This window comes from Tamandua tetradactyla, chromosome 7, assembly GCF_023851605.1.
Source record: "Tamandua tetradactyla isolate mTamTet1 chromosome 7, mTamTet1.pri, whole genome shotgun sequence".
NCBI classification, from domain to species: Eukaryota; Metazoa; Chordata; class Mammalia; order Pilosa; family Myrmecophagidae; genus Tamandua; species Tamandua tetradactyla.
This window is the reverse complement of record NC_135333.1, coordinates 103,210,500-103,231,417: the sequence shown is the minus strand read 5'-3', so window position 1 is coordinate 103,231,417 and position 20,918 is coordinate 103,210,500. Positions and strand designations below refer to the sequence as shown.

At 34.1% G+C, this 20,918-nt stretch overlaps 1 protein-coding gene across 1 annotated transcript in view; it reads left to right on the top strand.

Moving 5' to 3' along the window:
• ADAMTS20 (ADAM metallopeptidase with thrombospondin type 1 motif 20) overlaps positions 1-20,918 on the top strand; it is a 185,210-nt gene that overhangs the window by 29,645 nt on the left and 134,647 nt on the right. Inside the window, exon 4 of the mRNA XM_077170618.1 lies at positions 14,091-14,350. Within this exon, the coding sequence (XP_077026733.1) occupies positions 14,091-14,350 (260 nt within the window). The remainder of the gene's footprint in view (positions 1-14,090; positions 14,351-20,918) is intronic.

The window sequence follows — 20,918 nt, the reverse complement described above, 5'->3', positions numbered from 1 at the left end:
TATTTTTCACAAAAAAAGGAAAAAAGTCAATTGTGATGATAAAAAAATGTTTAAGTTTTCTAGCCTCTTATACTCTGGAGCAGCTAGAAGGGAAAAAAATCTGAGAGGATCATATGGTAGTCCATGACAAACTCTGGAATCTGTCCTGTAACTACTTGTTGAAGAGTGCTTTGAAAACTATTGCTTTTTTATTTCTTTGCTTTGTGTATATGTTATACTATACGATAAAAAAGTTAAAAAATAAATGCATGAATAAAACTATAAAGCTAAGGCATCATAAAGAGAGCTAGGTAAACTAACTTTAAGCTTTCCTTGTTGGGGACTAACCCTGTTAGGGTAAAAATCTTATTTTAAAACTGGTGACTTGGGCGGGCCACAGTGGCTCAGCAGGCAAGAATGCTCGCCTGCCATGCCAGAGGACTTGGGTTCGATTCCCGGTGTCTGCCCATGTAAAAAAAAATAAAAAAAAAACTGATGACTTATCAAGTTTTGGGATATAGTATTAAATACCTGTTTGAAAATAAAATATAAAATATTTATCTATCAATAATTTCAAGCCTTGATTTATACCCTTTATTAAAATAAAAAATAAAATGCTCTTTAAAACTATCAAAAGCAATGTGAATAAAACCTAATTTTCTAATAAAAGTTGAGATATTTCATAGGAATTTTTAAAAAAATTACCATTTATATTATAACATTCAGAAAGGTATCCGTATATAGTGATCCGTGTTTTGGACATTGGATAGAGATCTTCCATTCTCTATCTGTCCATCCTTATGCCAATATCAGATGGTCTTAAATATTATAGCTTTATTATATAGTATCTTGATGTGTGATAGAGGTAACCCTCAATTTATTTTTCTTCAAACTTGTCTAAGCTATTCTTGACCTTTGCATTTACCTATAAATTTTACAGTTAGCTTATTTTCATTACTTATAAATTGTACAGTCAGCTTATTTCCACAAAAAAGAAAAAGAGATTTTGACTGTATTTCCTTAATTCAGAAGACCAATTTGGTGGAGAATTGACATCTTTATAATACTGTACCTTCTAACTCACCAACATGATATAACCTCAAATTATTCTTTTATTTTGCACATAATATTTAAACATATGTATTTGTAGAGGTCTTGCACATCTGTTGTTAGATTTCTTCCTGGGTATTTGGTGGTATCATATTAAAAATTTCATTTTCCAATTTTAAAAATTATTGGTACATAAAATGCAGGTAATTTTTCTTATAGCCTTATATTCAGAAAACTTTCTAAATTCATATATTCTAATAATGTTTCTGTTGATTTTTTTGGATTTTGTACATGACAGTACTGTAGACAGTTTCAGTTCTCCCTTTCTGGTCCTTCAACCCTTTATTTCTTTTTTATTAAAGAAAAAAAAGAAATTAACACAACATTTAGAAATCATTCCATTCTACATATGCAATCAGTAATTCTTAACATCATCACATAGATGCATGATCATCATTTCTTAGTACATTTGCATCGATTTAGGAAAAGAACTAGCAAAACAACAGAAAAAGATTAGAATGTTAATATAGAGAAAAAATAATAATAATAGTAAAAAAAAGACACAAACAAACAGACAAAAAAAAATCTATAGCTCAGATGCAGCTTCATTCAGTGTTTTAACATGATTACTTTACAATTAGGTATTATTGTGCTGTCCATTTTTGAGTTTTTGTATCGAGTCCTGTTGCACAGTCTGTATCCCTTCAGCTCCAATTACGCATTCTCTTACCCTGTTTCTAAGTCCTGTTGGTCTCTGTTACCAATGACATATTCCAAGTTTATTCTCGAATGTTGGTTCACATCAGTGGGACCATACAGTATTTGTCCTTTAGTTTTTGGCTAGTCTCACTCAGCATAATGTTCTCTAGGTCCATCCATGTTATTACATGCTTCATAAGTTTATTCTGTCTTAAAGCTGCATAACCTTTATTTCTTTGCTTACCTTATTTTTTTATTGTTTTATTATTATTTTTTTAGTTGTAGAGCATATTTCAAGTTTGACATGGTTTTTACAGTTCCACAATTTTAGGTTTTTACTGCTCTAAGATACTGGAGACTAAAAGGGATATCAATTTAATGATTCAGCATTCATATTCATTTGTTAAATCCTACCTTCTCTGTGTAACTCCTCCATCACCTTTGATCTTTCTCCCACTCTTTAGGGGTATTTGGGCTATGCCCATTCTAACTTTTTCATGTTGGAAGGGACTGTCACTTATATGGGATAGGGAGATGGAACTAGCTGACGTTCTAGAGAGGCTGGCCCCTCTAGGTTTCAGGACTTATGTGGTGCAGGGACCGATCTGTAGGTTGTGGGTTTCTAGAAAGTTACCCTAGTGCATGGAACCTTTGTAGAATCTTATATATTGCCATAGGTGTTCTTTAGGATTGACTGGAATGGTCCTGGTTGGGGGTTGGTAGGTTATGATAGGTAGAAATGTCTAACTGAAGCTTGTGTAAGAGCAACCTCCAGGGTAGCCTCTCAACTCTATTTGAACTCTCTTGGCCACTGATACTTTATTAGTTACACTTCTTTTCCCCCTTTTGGTCAGGATGAAATAGTTGATCCCACGGTGTACCAGGGCCGAATTCATCGGGGAGTGCTTGCCTTATTGGAATTACTCAGATAGCCATAGTGATGTTGAAGAGAAATAGCAATTAAAGAAAATCTTGGCCTCATTCCCAATCAACATTTTCTAATATAGCTGCTGTTTGTTTTAAGTTTTTCCTAGGTATCCTTTATCTGATTGAGGAAGTTCCCCTAAATTCCTAATATACTAAAAGTTTTTTTATGAATGGATGTTGAATTTTATCAAACTTCCTCCTGCATATATCAAGGTGATCATATAATTTTTCTCTTTTTTCTGTTAATGTGAGGAATTAGATAAATTGGTTCTCAAATGTTAAGTCTATTTTGTGTTCTTGACCAGACTGGGTTTGGTAATAATTTCCTCAGAATTTTTGCTTGTATGTTCACAAGTGAAGTTTGTTTATAATTTTCTGTTCTTGCATAGGGAAAGAGCAAGGAAGATGAGGGCATAATGAAGAGGATGATTAAAATGATGGACTATAAACTGTGCAAGGACATCATTCTTATTGTTTAGTTGTACTCACTAGGTAAAGGAGGGGAGTGAAAATAATTTAGTAGATTTGTGGAGGGCATAGATACCAGTTTTTCTGTCTAGAATTTTGGGTCACTCTGCTTTGTTTGTTCTGTTAACAAGTAACATAATCACAAATGCTGAATGAAGTAAATTTGAATCTTTGACTCACTACTGCTTAGCCGCATGATGCTTTTTTTTCTCGTGAAGAAGAAGCAAAGGTTGTAATTGTTTGCAATTAGAATCTGATTCAGATCTGTACCATTCAGTGGCAACCCTATTTAAAGACTGAGGCATGAGCCTGGGCTGCTCTCACAGTGAGTATACTTGCAGGGTAAGACTACACAAGAATGGTCCATGTTCTTGGCCAGCCACAGCCTGCATTGCACCCCTTGTAAAAATCAGTACTGCTGGAGCCAGAGTGGGACTCATCTTGGGTCAGGCAGCAGTTTCATGGGGAGGTCATCCCAGACCACTAGAAATGTGATCCCGAAAACTGGAGGGGGAAAAGCTCCCTCCCCACTCCAAGCTGCCAATCTGTAACTTTTGTTGCACATAAACAGATGTACCTGGATGCTAAATAAATTTCCTGGTGTAATTTAAGATTCATGAAAATATTATTTTAAAAAATGGGATATAATATAAAATAAAACAAGAAACTGCCTGTTTGAAAGTAAAAGTTCAGTTGAGCAGTACTTTTGAATTCAATTTTCCCCCACTTTTGTCAAAATCAAGAAATAGTGGATGTAATAAAAGTTGTGAGAAGCAATATGAATAAAAAACTGATTCTACAATAAATCTATTAAGTACCATTAAGAAATCACGTAGAATTTTAATATTTTATGTCCATTTGGTGACCACTTTTTAATTAGACCCAAGTTTTTCAATGCTAAGTTTACTTCAGAAAATACCCTCAGTATTTCTTATTTAAAAAAATCTTTAAAAAATATTAGAGATTTGGTGATTATCTCAAATGAGAATTCTATTGTTTTTCAGTCAAAACTATTTCAGAAATTATAGAGCCTGGACAAGTAGATGTAGTTTAAGAGATAACTTATAGAGCATTAGCATAAAGAATGAGTTGAAGTGTACACTTAGATTACCTTGTTGAGTTTTATGAGTTATAATTTTGCTTTCCAAAAATATTTAAGCAGAAATTATAAATACCATAATAGACAGTGCTCATACTAAGACTGCATCAGATTATTTGATGGTAATGTCGAAAGTAGTATTACACCAATACATGAATTGAAGCAATTAGAGAATTTATAATACTTATAAATGCCTATTTTGATATGTGCTTACTTAAAGTAGCTTTGGGTTTTTAAAAGTATTTTAGAATGCTTACTACTTAAAATTACTTCAAGAATTTATGGGATATTTGTAAATACGTGGCCTGATTGTAAGATAATGAGGAAGGCTTTCTAGCGCAGAATCAACCCTTGAAATTTTTCAAAAGTAAAGGGAAGTTATATGGTATTAATCATAGCAAGTGGACTTGGTTTGGTGATGGATGCCATGGAGGCTCGTCTCAAAATAGGACGATATGATTGATAAGGTAGGATTAAGTATGCTTAGAAATTTCAATAATGTGATATATTCTAATTTCTGGAGGCACGCAAATTTGCAAAATAAGCTCACTGTATATCAGTTTTCCATGTGATTTTTTAGCAACTGTATTTTCTTTAAATAATGAAATGTTGTATTTCATTTATATGTTAATATTCTAGATATGAATTTAATTCACTGGTAAAAGATTTTCAAAATCTTTTTCGAGAAGAAAGGAGTTTGAAACATCATATTTTTATGCTGTCTGTGTTTTTTGAGAAGAAATGAGTTTGAAATTCATATTGTTATACTGTATACATCTAAATTCTTTTGACATGTGTGTCAGTAGGTAAGTTTCTCTTAGTCTCCTTTCTTTGCTTAGAATTTCTAATAAAGAATAGGATTTGAAGATGTGGTTAGGCATTTTGTACAGGGCCACACAAGGGTTCCACTTTTTTTTTTAACCCTTCACGTGTAGAGGTTGGGATGTTAAAAACTGAAAAGAGACAGCAGGTACATGTCCCTTTATATATAAAAAAATCTTAAAGGCTTTGAGTCTCTGAATGAATAGGTACCTGTTTTCAACTCCTGATCTTGATAAGAATCCCTGATCTAGCCTGTTAGTGAAATCTGCCTTATACTTCTTGAAAATAAGCCCCCGGGTTAGTTTTTTGCGAGTGTGGAAGAAGAAAGGGTATTTCCTCTGTGATGCCTGACCAGAGTGCTCCTTTGTCCTTACAGCACACCTAGGGTAAGGGACTAGAATTTATTGCTGGGTGGACGGTTAACGGGAGTAATTCAGGGGCTTCCATTTCCTCCTTTCTCTTCATGCATGGGTACTAGAGTGAAAGGATCATTCTGTCATGTAATGTAAGGAGGATCAGACTTCATATGATTGTAACTAGCTAGATCCTCTTTTAGTCTTCTAGGAAGTAGCATTTTCCATTATAACCCTGATTACTAAATTCTCAACATTCTGCATGCATTACCACTTATGACCTTTAGAAGAATCATGTGATGGGGAAATCAGATGTAATAATTGAAATTCAGGAAATGTGAATTCATTTCATTGTTATGCCATGTATTCAGTTGGTTGGCTGGTGATATTTCAGTTAACCTGTGTCACATGTCCACACGCACAATAATAGTAACTGATTCAGGGATGCAGGGAGGCTGAATGATGTCATGATCCTGTTATGTCTCGAGTTTCAGCTGACCACAGGCAAGTCCACAGTCTTCTGCACATTTTTTACTCGTCGGTGTGGGCCCTAATTACTAATTTCTGAAATTCTTAAATAAGCACTATAAAATATTTTATAATTTATGAGGCATAATTCTATAATAAACAATATTTGAGATTTCTAGTAATATTAAAAATTCATAGAGGACTATAGGTTTTCATACATTTTTATTTTGCAGGATGCTAAGTTTTTTAAGATAAGCATGTTCCAGGATTATATTTTATTAGCTAGTTTACCATGGGGAGATTTACTTAACTTCCTGTTCCTCAGTTTTTTCATATATAAAATGAGGATAATAGTAGTAACTCCCTTACAGAATTGCTGTTAATAAAGAAGATAACATGTGAAATGTACCAGTATAAACAGTATAACATTTGTATCTGGTATATAATAAACCAGTTAATGTTTATTATTATGTAAATGTTATGTTTATTATAATTGTTAATAGTATTAATAAGAAAACTCAGTAGTCTAGCAACACAGGGCATATAATGGAACCAGAGAAAAGTTTAAGTCATGAGAAATTATGTTACAGTTCACAGTATATCTGATGAGCACACTTTATTTCAAGGTATACTGAATTATTTGAGCTGGTGAATTCACCAAAGTAGGAAATATCGATGGTTCTAGAACAGGCTTCATTTGCCTTTCTGACCTCGTTTTATAAATGGATGGTTACGTACCTTTGGAGAAGTATGGGTTGTGATTTCTCATCAGGTCAAATCCAGAGCATTAGTAGCAGTCCTACCCTGTGTCTAGAGACTGGGTGAATGTTGTACTTAATGTTAGAAAGGTCAAAGGCAACTAACTGTCTTTGAGTTGCTGTTATTGTACATTGCAGTTAGTAAACCCCTTACTTTAAAATTCTGGGCTGCTAATCTTCTTTTGTCTTGTTCCTCAGTATCTTCCTTTTCTCAAACTCCCCCTTTCCCTCTCTTTTTCCCTCCCTCTTTTCCTTTCTGCCCTTCTTTTTCTCCTTCCTTCCTTTCTTTGTCTCTGTCCTTTCCATTATCCTCTTTCCTTTCTACTTCCTAATCCTTTTCCCTTCTTCCATGAATATTTACTGACACTTAAAAAAGAGCAGAACACTTGGCCCAACAATGTTCTCAGGCTTTATGAAGTTTATAGTCTGTGGGTGGGGGAGGAACTGTGGTTAGTGGTAGACTGGTGGAGAGGGGCGTGGACTTTATCTGTGGGCAATGAGAATCCATGGTAGTATCTTAAATAAAAGATGAGATAAAAAGGATATTCCTAAAAACAAAATTTTGTGGACATTAAGTTCAGGATGAATGGGAGGGACAAGAGATTGCAGATGGTGGAACCATTTGGAAGACTCTTTATATCTAATTCTTCATTCATGATTCTAATAATGTTGTTCTAAGATGAGAAGGAGTTGAAAGTGTTCAGAGGCAAGGAAATTGTTGCCAAGAGGAACAATATGAGGAATAATTTGAAGAAGAAATGACAAAGCATGGTGGCTAGAGGTAGAAAGGGCCAAGGAAGCAAAGAAGAGTCCATTGGTGGTTTCAGTTTTGAGTGTGTGTTATAGGTATTGCGATGCTATTGCTCATAGTAAAAGAAATTAGAAATCCAGGAATGGGAAGGCAAAAACGATGAATTTGGTTTGTATATGTTAAATATCTGGTGTCACTGGGAAATCAAGTGGAATTGTAAGTTTCTAATGACATTACTGTTTAACAGAATTCCTTTAGTAGTTTATAGTATTATGAATTATGATGACTTTTTAACATTCTCTATGAATTCCAGATTCTATCATGCTGTCATAAGGATTAAATTCATTGAAGCAATTCTAAATATTTTATGTTCGGAGCATGATTTGGTGGTTTGATTTGGTCTAAAGTAGTTTTGGGTTTAATACACTTGTTATTAATAAAGGAAAAGACATCATTTTAACATTTGACTTGATAGAACATAAATAGAAAGAGAAGCATTACATGGAAATGGTGTAACTGAATTAATGAGTAAGCTTTGACAATTACATATTTGGAAAGGTCACTGTTTTAGTTTGCAAGCTGCCAGAATGAGAATTACCAGAACTAGAACAGCTTTTAAAAAGCAGAATTTAGTAAGTTACAGATTTACAGTTCTAAGCCTATAAAAATGTCCAAACTAAGGCCTCCAAGGAAAGATACCTTAATTCAAAGGAGGCATTTGGGTCAGGAACACCTCTGTCATCTGGGAAGTCATGTGACTGGCATGTGGCCCTTGCTCCTGGGCTCCGTTTCTTTCAACCTCTGTTCCTGTGGGGGTTCCTCACTTTGCTTCTCCAGCGCTTACTTTCATCTCTTGGCTTCCCTTGGCTCTCTCCAGGTTCTGACTTTCTTTAACATCTCATGATACGTCTGCTGGGCTCCAAGCATCTTCAAACATCCATATCTCTGTTCTTCAGTGGTCAACATCTGTGTCAGCTCTGCTCTGAAGTTCCTGTCAGTTCTCTCTCTCTCAGCTCTCTTGCTTTCTGTCTTTTCTGTCAGCTCTGTCATTTCTGAGATTTCTCCAAAATGTCTCCGTGTTTAAGGACCCTAGTAATCTGATCAAGACCCACCTAGAATGAGTGGAGTCACATTTCCATCTAATCTAAAGATTACCCCACAATTGAGCATGTCACATTTCCTTGGAAATAATCTAATCAGGAATTTCCACCTTGCAATATTGAATCAGGATTAGAAGAAATGGCTGCCTCCATAATACTGGATCAGGATTGAGACATGGATTTTAGGGGTACATATTTTAAAACCAACCCAATCACTTTGTCATCGTTTGCCATTTTATTAAGGATAAATGTTTAAAAAGTAACAAGATTAAATGTCTAGCCTGTAAAATAGTTCTTTATGCTGTTTTTAAAGAATATTTCTTTTTTTAAAATTATGATAATAGAACAAGCTCCCATATGAACTAAAAGAATTAAGTATATAGAAATAAACTTAACCAGGGATGTGAAGGACTTGTATACAGAAAAATATATAACATTGCTAGGAGAAATCAAAAAAGATCTAAGTAGATGGAAAGACATTCCCTGCCCATAGATAGGAAAGTTAGATGTACTTAAGATGTTGATTCCATCCGTATTGATCTACAGATTCAGCATAGTACCAATCAAAATTCCAACAACCTACTTTGAATACTTGGAAAAGCTAGTTATCAAATTCTTTTAGAAGAGAAATAGACCTCAAATAGCTAAAAATATCCTGAAAAAGAAGAACAAAGTGGGAGGATTAATACTTCCTGATTTTAAAGCTTATTATAAAGCCACAGTGATCAAAACGGTATGGTGGCACAAAGAAGTATTGACCAATGGAATCGAATTGAGAGCACAGAAATAGACTGTCAAATCTAGGATCAACTGGTCTTTGACAAATCCACTGAACTGAGACAGAACAGTCTTTTCAATAAATGGGCATGGAAGAACTGGTTATTCATAGCCAAGAGAATGAAAGAGGACCCTTACTTTACACTCTATACAAAAATTAACAAAAAGTGAATCAAAGACCTAATATAAGAGCAAGTACCATAAAACTCATAGAAGAAAATGCAGGGAAACATCTTCAAGAACTTATAATAAGATATAGCTTCCTAAACTTTACACCCAAAGTGCAAGTAACAAAAGAATAAAAAGATAAATGGGAACACCTCAAAATCAAATGCTTCTGTGCTTCAAAAGACTTTGTCAAAAAAGTGAAGAGGCAGCCAACAAAATAGGAGAAAATATTTGGAAATCATATATTGGATAAAGGGTTAATATCTTGTATGCAAAAAGAAATCATACAATGTAACAACAAATGGACAAATATCCCAATTATAAAATGGGCAAAAGATATGAATAAACATTTTTCATATGTTTATTCATATGAAATAGAGCAAACAGATGGCTGAAAACCGTATGAAGAGATGCTCATTTTCATCATCTATAAGGGAAATACAGATCAAGACTACAATGAGATATCACCTCACAGCCATGAGAATGGCTGCTGTTTAACAAACAGGAAACTACAAATGTTGGAGAAGATGTGGAAAAATTGGGAATGTATAATGGCACAGCTGCTATGAAGACAGTTTGGCAGTTATCTTAGAAAACTAAATACTGAGTTGTCCTGTGACCCAGCAATACCACTACTTGGTATATACCCAGAAGACCTGAAAGCAGTGACACAAACATGCGTACTGAATTTCATAGCAGCATTATTCACAATTGCCAAAAGATGGAAACAATCCAAGTGCCTATCAACAGATAAGTAAACAAAATTTGGTATATATATATGATGAAATATTATGCAGCAGTAAGATGAAATGAGGTCCTGAAGCATATGACAACATGCCTGAACCTTGAGGACATAATGCTGAGTGAAATAAGTCAAACACTAAAGGGTAGATACTATATGATTTCACTTTGATAACCTTGGTAAAGGTAAATTCAGAGGCTAGTAATATAGAGATGGGTGAACGGTTAGTAATGAGGTTCAACTTAAAACTGAGGGAATGGATAGAAGTGAATGCAGTTCATCAGTGGGTCTATAAGTTAATATTGTCATATTGAAGGTGACCATGGTTGAAAGGGGTTATATAGAGCCATGTATTACTCCTCCTAACACTACAAATATAAATGAGTTCTTGCATGAACTACTTCAAAGGTATGAATCTTGTACAAGGAAAATAATATCAGGGTGTAGGTGGAAAACTACTATTGCATGCTATGGTCTGTATTTAACAGGAAGACATCAGTAGTACCACAGCAATACCAGAGATAAATAATTGGGGTGTGTGTGTGTGGAGAGGACAAGAGTTAAGGGGAGATTTGGATTTTCTATTTGGTTAGGGTATGTTTATCGGTTATTTTTCTCTTGGGAGCAGTGAAAATTGTCTAAAATTGAGACTGTTGATGATTGTACAGCTAAGTGAGCATAACGTGAGACATGGGTTGTAGATTTTGGACATTATACATAAGTATGCATTGACTGAGAAGTAGAATAGCCAACTATGGTGTATACATGTGATCGAATATTGTGCGGCTACAGAAAGGAACAAAGTTGTGAAACATGGAACTAAGTGAATGAACCTTGAGAACATTATGTGATGCAAAATAAGCTAGACCATATTATATGGTCTCTTTTAGAAAATACAAGAAAGTAGGGGCCTACACTGTAAACTCTTATAATAGTCACGTTAGTTCAGAGCTACAATTGTTATTTCCAGATTCTGAAATGCTGTGCTCTATGTATTACCTGATATTTCCCTGGAACTTTGGGTACGTATGTGACACCTAAAACTCAGAGTTGGAGTTTAGCAGGTTCAAAAGTCAGCATTGCCATGTACAGCTGTTAAAGAAACTGAAAAAGAGGTCAGGCTTCAATTAGAGATAAGAACGAAGCTGATCAGGTCCGGACTAAGGTAAATCAGAATACAGGAGTAAGGAGGACAATGTCTTTATTTTAGAACTTCACCTACTGTATGAGACTAAAGGGAGAGAGTTTATTTTGTTCAAAACCTAAATTTTCTGTAGCACATAATCTAACTCAACCTGTCTGGATAGATCATTTAAACAACCCAAACACATGGGTCCAGGAATGAGGTCTTGTAATCACTTATAATGCTAGATTCATCCCAGAGTATGTTGAACAGTTAATTTTACAGTATTGCCAAGTCCTTTGAGTGACAGGAGAAAAAAATTTGGAGCTATTAAGATTGATCACCAGGGAAACTGCTGATACTATCTTAAGCATTAGGGACTCCCAAGTCAGTAGGCCAAGTTCTTGCTCTTGAGGCTTGCTCCTGTGAAGCTTACTTACGTAACAGAGAAGCCAAGCCTACCCATAGTCATGCTCAAGAGTTACTCCCGGAGAACCTCTTCTGTGGCCTCTCTCTCCCTCTCTAAGCTCAAGTCTCCAAGTAAAATCATTATCCTCCCCCCTACTTGGGACATGACATCCAAGGGTGTGATTTTCCTTGGGAACGTGGGACATGACGCTCAGATCTGAGCCTGGCCCTGGCACTATGGGACCAACAGTGCCTTCCTGAACAAAAAGGGGAATACAAATATAACAAAATAGGTATTATTGGCTAAGAGTTCAAACAGAGTCGAGAGGCTAATCTGGAGGCTACTCTTATGCTAGCTTCAGCTAAATATTGCTAATTACCACATTTGTCAAACCCCAGCCCAGACCATTCCTGTCAAACCTAAAGAACACCTAGGACTTTATCTAGAGGTTCTACAAAAGTTTCATGCACTAAGATTACTTTCCAGAAACTTATAATCCCTAGATGGGTTCTGAGGCCAAATAAGTCCTGAAATTTAGAGGGGCCAGCCTTTCTAAGAACATCAACCCCTATCCCATAGTATGGACACCCTTTTCCAACATAAAAAAGTTAGAATGGGCATAGCCCAAATACCCTTAAAGTTTGGGAGAAGGATCAAAGAAGGAGTTATAACAGAGAAGATAGGATTTAACAAATGAGTATGACTGCTGAATCATATTGTATTTCTTTCAATTTCCAGTGTCTTGGAGCAGCTAGAAGAGAAACCTTGAATTGTGAAACTGTGACTTATACCAAATGCTGTAATCTGTTCTATAACTACTTGTTAAAATGTACTTGGAAATTTATTGCTTTTTTTATATCTCTGTTATTTTCACAATTAAAAAAATGTTAAAAAAAATGTTCATTTATATTTTTGTCTCTTCCCCCTAGAATATAAAGGTGCTATTTGCTTATCAAATTCTCAACGTTTTTTGCTATATAGTAGGTGCTCAATAAATGTTAATTTTGAGTGAATGAAGCAGATGAACAGAATGAATACATGAATGTGTACCTTCCTCCTGACTGTGGGATTTGGATGTATCATATATACTTAGGATCTTCTCCAGGATCCAGTAATTGGTGTTGGTTATTTTAATGTTTGAGATCCATACTCCAGGATCCAGTATTTTTAGTTACAGGAAGATGGTAGGAAAAACGTTTTAGAACCATATGCTCAGTTTGCCAAATTTACAGAATTTCCCACTGAGATACATTTTAAAACCTAAGAGCAAAATAATATTAAAAACTAGGATAGTTTTAGGAATTAGGAAAAGATTTTTCATTTGTAGAGATTCAATGTTGAAGACTTTAGTTCCTTTCTTATAATCATAGTATTACTGCTTACTTAAAATGAAATGAATTATTTTTATTATAAGAAAATATAGTTTTATATTTATGCCTAATCCTTATAGTGAAACTAAGTCTTAATTTTGGTATTGATTATTTGATTCATGAACTACCCAGGACATTTTTATTTCTTTTCATCTGTTTTCTTTGGCCCATTTTTCTGTTCAAAATACTTCCACCAAACAATTGGAAGAAACTTTAAAGAAAAGAAAAAGAAGGGAGAGAAGAGGAGAAAAGAGGAAGAAAAGTAAAGGAGAAGGAAATTGGAGAGTCAAGTCTGTCTATGGATTTTTTTTCCCTGAGCACCAGTAATCAATAATTCAAAAATGGTTTCAATAAACGATAGGACTTAAAAGGGTTACTATGATAATTTTCAATGTTGAATAGTTTTAATGATGTATTTATATATAAGAAAGTATAAAAGTAATCAGGTATTTTATAGACAATGTATTTAATGCATTTATAAAATTTTATGTCAGTATTTTGACTTTCTCATTTTCAAAAGCCAGTCGTTACATGGATTAATTTTCTGTCATTATTCCTGCTTTGCACATGTTGTATATTGACAATTTTGTTCTATAGTTCATGAAGCTTCACTCAACAAAATGTGATTACTCTGTAATGAAATTGAATGCCATTGATGGCTTGTGGATTCAGTTTACCTACTAAAAGGAGCATAAGGACTCCTTGATTCACTTTTATTTTCTATTCAGTGCTTAGTAAATGTTTTTGAACAGTCTTAACAGTTAAAATGAGGCTTAAATGCAGTTTTTTTAGTGTAGTCTGTGAATATGTGAACTGTACAAACTTTTCAGTTTCGTTGCTATGAATAGTAATCTCATGATAATACTGTACCATACTGTTTTAAATAACAATTTATTTTTATCCTTTTATTGTCTTACATTGGAAGCAGATGTGTAAGTATTAAATATTTTTAACTCTTTAATTTTGTTCAGTATTTTTAGTTACATCCAGTTTAATGGCTCCACATTATTTTCTCTTTTCCCCCTAGAAAGTCAAATAAAGAAAACCACGTCAACCTTTCATAACTACAGCAGTATGAATGAAGGTCATAATATAAAGAAGGAAACCGTTTTGCAATACCCTTCAAAAAATATATCATTGGAAGATGAAAGAAGTCTACTACATTCCAGGAAAAAACGTTTTTTATCATATCCAAGATATGTGGAAGTTATGGTTACAGCTGATGCTAAAATGGTCCGCCATCACGGACAGAATTTGCAGCACTACATTCTAACGCTAATGTCAATTGTAAGTAAATTAACGTGGCTTTTATATTTCCTAAAATGCTTGACAATAATTTTTTTTGCATTTTATTTTAAAAGTATGTTTTCAAATTCTAGATGTCAGCACATTGTATTTGGGTTTAAGCCAAAAATAATATTTCACTGAAGTTTAATTTAGACAAATGTATAGCACCTCATTCTGTTACTTGGACAACTTTATAAATCATTTAAAAATCTCTGCAATAGCTCCTAGAAAATATCTGGATTCCTCTTTACTTCATCACGTGAATGGTTTCTGCCCCTTAGTGACAGGGAGGATACTGGTCACTGATTGATCCTTTGCTCTTTGCATCTGAATTTTAAAACTTTACCCTATTTCTGAGCAGAGTACTATTTTTGACACAGCTACATTTTTCAAATCACAGATGATCTTTTAAGTTATAAATGCATTTATGATCTTTTAAATTACAAATATATCTATGAGACTAAAGGGATAGGATATTATAACTGCACTACTTGGCAAATTTGGGATGTAAGTTCCCAGTACTTGTGAGAGTCCTAGATCTGATATTAACCAGTCTCGAAAACAGTGGTGGTGCTGGTACCCATGGAATAGAATTCAGTTTTTGGTGAGAGCGCTGGTTGTGTGAACTGCACTCAGAGCTCTCCCGGGGCCTCTAATGTGGTGTTACTGTATATCCGATCTCCTGCCAAAGGCAGTCCCACCTTTAGGCCTCTTGTTTTCAAAAAATGACCAAACACATTCCTTTTCACATTTAGAGGTATCCTGGTTTAGTTGACAGATGATATGAACATTTATTTGTATAGATTTAGGGATTTGGCAAGTATCTCATGGCTGAAAATACCACTATTCACGTATAGGAACGTCAGTCCCATTTGGTTGAAAAGACTTGGCCAGGACACCTCAGTCAGCCTTGGTAAATTTCTCTTAGCTAGCATCCCCAGTTAAGTTCTTTGTAACTCAGAAATCCTATAAAACCCCATCCTCTTCCTTATGTATTGCATTTTACATTAAATTCTTATAAAATTTACTACATGGTCTGTGCTGCCTGAATATAGTCTCTGGCACAAAGTCTGCATTCAGTGAATATGTATTGAGAGAATGAATGAATGAGTGGCTAAGTGAAAGCAATATATTTTTTTCAATGCATGATATTATGGTAGATAAAAACAAAGATGATCCAAAAAAGATTGCCTAAAATTTATACAATATAGGCAATCGTTTTATTTATTTGAATTGAATTTTTTAAATGACAAATCTCTGCATAAAAATTCATCCTGATGACTTTTTTTTAACTTTTCCTTGCTCTGAAGGAGGAATGACTGGCAATTATTTAGTGTAAATGTGGCATGCTGCTCATTTTGAAGGGATTCTAATGAGAACAGTGAAGGTGGAGAATGTCAGCTGGGAGTCTAGGAAATCATATCGTTTATATGATGCACTGTGGGATCAACTTTCCAATTAAAAATGGTTAAAGGAGATGACATTCATTAAAGAAATTGTGGGGGAAGAAATTGAAGGAAAATATTATATTTTATAAATGCAACAGGTTTTTGAAGCATGGCAAATGATAGATAACTCTGATCTCAAATCTTTGAAAATATTGACTGGAAGGAGTCAAAGAAAATGAGTAATTTTCAGGGTATTTGGAATAACTACACACATTTTGGTAATATTGCCACACAAATTTTGTTACATGTATTTTAAATAAAAATAAATATTGCTGCTGTTTAGAGGACATTGTGACATGTCTTGAGATGACTGAGTTGTCTGTGGAAGTTTAAAGCCAAAATTAGTGATTAGCATTTCGTGAGGACAGTGCAGGCATTTTGACTTCATAAAATGCAAATCTGCTTGTGAGACTGCTTGAAACAACAGATTAATGCATTAACACGTTTCTTAAGTTTTTAGCCCCACTAGGAGAGCAGGTTTTAGTTGAAGGAGAGACATTTGAGATATAATCAGCTTTGCATTAGGCTTTCATCCACAGGGAGGGAGACTGCAGCAGAGTTGAGGAAAGGACATTCCAAATATAGATGAGATGAGAGGAAAAATTTAGGAGAGGAAAGTCTCTACTTTTAGGTAGTTTGGGTCTTTGTATATGCTTCCCATTTAGAGGTCAACCTTCAGGTGACTTCTAAATTACTTGGGTTTAGTCTCATTCTCACTCATAGAAAGAATGTCAGGTGAGAATAGAGGTAAATCATTAGACTTTATAGTTATGTATATTGTTATTGTTTTAACAATGACCATTGCTTTATTTATGGATATAAAAAAATGTTAAAGATAAAAGGAAACTTACAGATAGAGTGACATTCTCCCTGTTTCCTCTGGAACTTTCCCTATTTTAGTATTTAAAGTCACAATTCCCTAGAAATCCCTCAGTTCTAGGCAGTTGGTCACACTACTTAGAGATAATTAAATATAGTCCAACTTGCTTTATCTCCACTTGTGAAGTCCATTTCCAAAATTGCTCTAAGAGGTAAGAGGCATGCTGTCTCCATATAAGTGTCCCCAGATGTTTCCAGTTGATGGGAAATAAAAAGAGTCATTCAGGTTTTATATCTTTCCTCCTAATTTTTTTAGTAGGCATTAACTGTAGACATAAAATTCAAGTACAGATACGTGGAAAAATGGTAATATTCTGGGTCATAGTAATTTAGGAAAGAGGCAAGATGTGACTCAGACTTGGTATATGATTGTGAACTGTTTAGAGCAAAGTTCAAAGTGATGAAAAAATGTTTTCATGTGTTGAACTCTGGATATGGGAAGAAAATAGTTGAATGCTTTCAGCATGGAGCAAGTGGATTGTATAAACAATTTGGAGAGGTGATTACCTACCATTACCTGAATAAAATAAACAATTATGTTTTCTTCTTGAACTCTTTCTTTACTTTCAGTAATTTAGCAAAATGTCTGAGTGCAATAATATGGAAATAATGTATGTGATTTAATTCACCTTTTTGAATACTGTAATTATGTTGTAAAAATAGCTTAGTGATCTCTGTTATTTGAGAGGTTTCTGGAATTAATCTTAAAATCCCTAGGGAAGATCTGTAGTGTATGGCATATCTAATGCAAGAAGTATTTGTGTCAAATGAGCAGGGATGTTCAATTTTCTGCTATTCTATAGCTTTCATCCTTAGAGATTTTGGGTGAAAAGTATCAGATTAAAATGGCATTTACATATGCATTATACCAAAATATATGTAACGTAGAACATGTTTATTTTGCTACTCATGAGTTATTTTTGTAATTTTCCTTAAAAATATTTACTATATGTCAGAGATTTCCATATTCCATTGGTTGTAGAAAGGTTTGACTTTATAATATTCACCTTGTTACAGATGTAATAATGTAAATTTAAGAAGCATCATAATCAGTAATCAGTCCTATTTATTGAAACATAATTATATTGTATATCACCTAAAACCCCTCACTTGCATTATCTTGACTTTGTATCATTGCCAATTCCTTAAGTTGCTTATACTGATTTTAATGAGCACCTGTTATTCAATGGGGAAGAAATTTTTAACCACACTAAAATAAAATTAATGATATACTTTCATACATTAGATATAATTGTTTGCTACCTTTTCCTTGCTTCAACTCAGTGTTCTGTTTATTCTTATTTGCTCAGTTTACTTTGCACATATGCCAACATTATCATTTTCCAATTTAAAAACAAAAATATCTTTCTGAACAAGTAAAGAATAGTGAATTTTGTAAAAAGTCTCTTTACTTCTTTGTTATAATCTCCTTTTTGAGGAGGACTTTGTCCTTCTTAATGAAGATGGCTTTTAAGTTTGCATGATTACTTGATAAAGCTCTGTATAGAAATTATTTTCAAAATTGTGGTGAGTTAATGATGATAGCAATTTGTTTAATGCTTTGAATAAAGTATATTTTGCTTCGAATTTTCTAAAATAAATATTTTAATCAATATAACTGATACCATTTCTTTTTTTTACCTTTTGTTAAAATATCCATGAAGTAATGTTTACTATTTTTTCAATTTATGAGACCTGTATAAAGGAGTATGAACTATACCTAGGAAACAAATATACATTTTTTAATTTATTTATTAATTAAAAAATTAAGAAATCAACTAAAACAACATGCATAATCAGTAATTCACAATATCATCACTTAGTTGCGTATTCATCATTCCTTAGAACATTTGCATTAATTCAGAAAAAGAAATAAAAAGACAATAGAAAAAGAAATAAAACGAACACAGGAAAGAAAAAAAAAAAGGTTATACCTACCATACCCCTTACCCCTCGCTTTCATTGATCACTAGCATTTCAAACTAAATTTATTTTAGCATTTGTTCCTCCTGTTATTTATTTTTATTCCATATGTTCTACTCCTTTGTTGACAAAGTAGATAAAAGGAGCATCAGACACAAGTTTTTCACAATCACATAGTAACATTGTGAAAGCTGTATCATTATTTAATCATCCTCAAGAAACATGGCTACTGGAACACAGCTCTACATTTTCAGGCAGTTCCCTCCAGCCTCTCCATTACATCTTGAATAACAAGGTGATATCTACTTAATGCGTAAGAATAACCTCCAGGATAACTTCTAGACTCTGTTTGGAATCTCTCAGCCATTGACACTTTGTCTCATTTCACTCTTCCCCCTTTTGGTCAAGAAGGTTTTCTCAGTCCCTTGATGCTGGGTCTCAGCTCATTCTAGAGTTTTTCTCAATCCTTGATGCTGAGTCTCAGCTCATTCTAGGATTTCTGTGCCACGTTGCCAGGAAGGTCCACACCCCTGGGAGTCATGTCCCACGTAGACAGGGGGAGGGTGGTGAGATTGCTCGTTGTGTTGGCTGGAGAGAGAGGCCACATCTGAGCAACAAAAGAGGCTCTCTTGGGGGTGACTCTTAGGCCTAAATTTTAAGTAGGCTTGACCTATCCCCTGTGGGGTTAAGTTTCATATGAACAAACCCCAAGACTGGGGACTCAGCCTATACCTTTGGTTGTCCACACTGCTTGTGAGGATATCAAGAATTCAACTTGGGGAAGTTGAATTTCTCCCCATTCTCACCATTCCCCGAAGGGGGCTTTGCAAATACTTTTCCACTCACTGATTGAATCAGTCTGGGATTCATCGGGGCATCACTCTGGACAAACCAACAAAATCTCATGTCCTACCTGAGATTCCAAGCATTTATGGCGTACAATCAAACTATCTACATAAGTTATATTAGGAAATGCAGTAGTCAAAATATAAATTTTGTAACAAACATTTTTTGCTTTAGTCTCACACATAAGGTGACATTTTGAAATATTAATTACCATCTATTTTCAGCACCCTGCAATAATGACATTCCTTTACTCTTCCTCATGCAAAAACATTTTTTAAATTGTACATTGTATATTTCACTCATTATACACTCTAGGCATTCCTAGATTATACCATCTCAATCTTTAACATCTGTCTTTCTTTCTGAGGAAACAAATATTTAAAGAATAAAAGATAAAATACATTCTAGTTTGTTCATATATATATACATGATATATATATATACATATATATATATGAATGTGATTAAAAGGAAAAAATGTTAGATTGTATTATAGTAACAGGATAAAAGTTTTTTTTAAATCCATAGAAGTACACTAAACAAACATTGAACCCTAAGTTAAACTATATAGTTAATAGTACAATAGTTAATAGTCTGTAGTTAATTATTGACTATAGCTAATAGTATAATAATAAAAATGTGCTATCATCAATTGTAATATATATATATATATATATATATATATATATATATATATATATATATATATATATATATAGCATGGACATATAAAACAGAAAGATACCTTAGAAATCTAGTCCATCATTTCCTAAGGTATGTTCTATGGAATGGAATACTAAACTTGTGGCATTATCCATGGGAAAAGTAAAAGAGGACTGTGACCAAATAATTGAGTGAAATGCTGCATACAATATAGCAGTTCTTGTACCATGTATACACGTACTTACTCAAGATTCCATGGAGATACTTAACTCATTTTTACTCAATATTTTCCAAACTGGAATGTTTTTGTTCTTTAAAAACAAATGTCTCCCTCCTACCGCCCCCAAAGCCCCTGATTGGTACTAATCCAAAATATGAAAACATTGTGACCAAGGGAACTCAGTGCCCTATACAACTGTAGACATTGAGACAAGGAGTAGATAAATCCATTTTCCATGGTTCAGCAACTGGCATGTAATTAGTAATAGAGCTAGAACTAAATCCCAGTCTCCCTCATTGCTGTGACTTCTCCAAGGCCATGTCAAGTGACCACAGTAGGGTAATGTCAGAGATTAGGGAACGAACTGCTGCAAGGTTTCAAAGTAGTTTTTTACAGATAACTAATTGGGAAGGGTAGAATGCTGAAATTCTTTAAGATCAGATCAGGTAGTCAGAGCTCTAAAAGCATACTGGTTAGGCTGGAAATTGGGTAATGTTGCTTCCCAGGTGTCCAACCTTCAATGTATTACTTACTTCTTTGTACCTTAATTTTTTACCTACAACATGGGAACAGAAATAGTTCCTGTCTC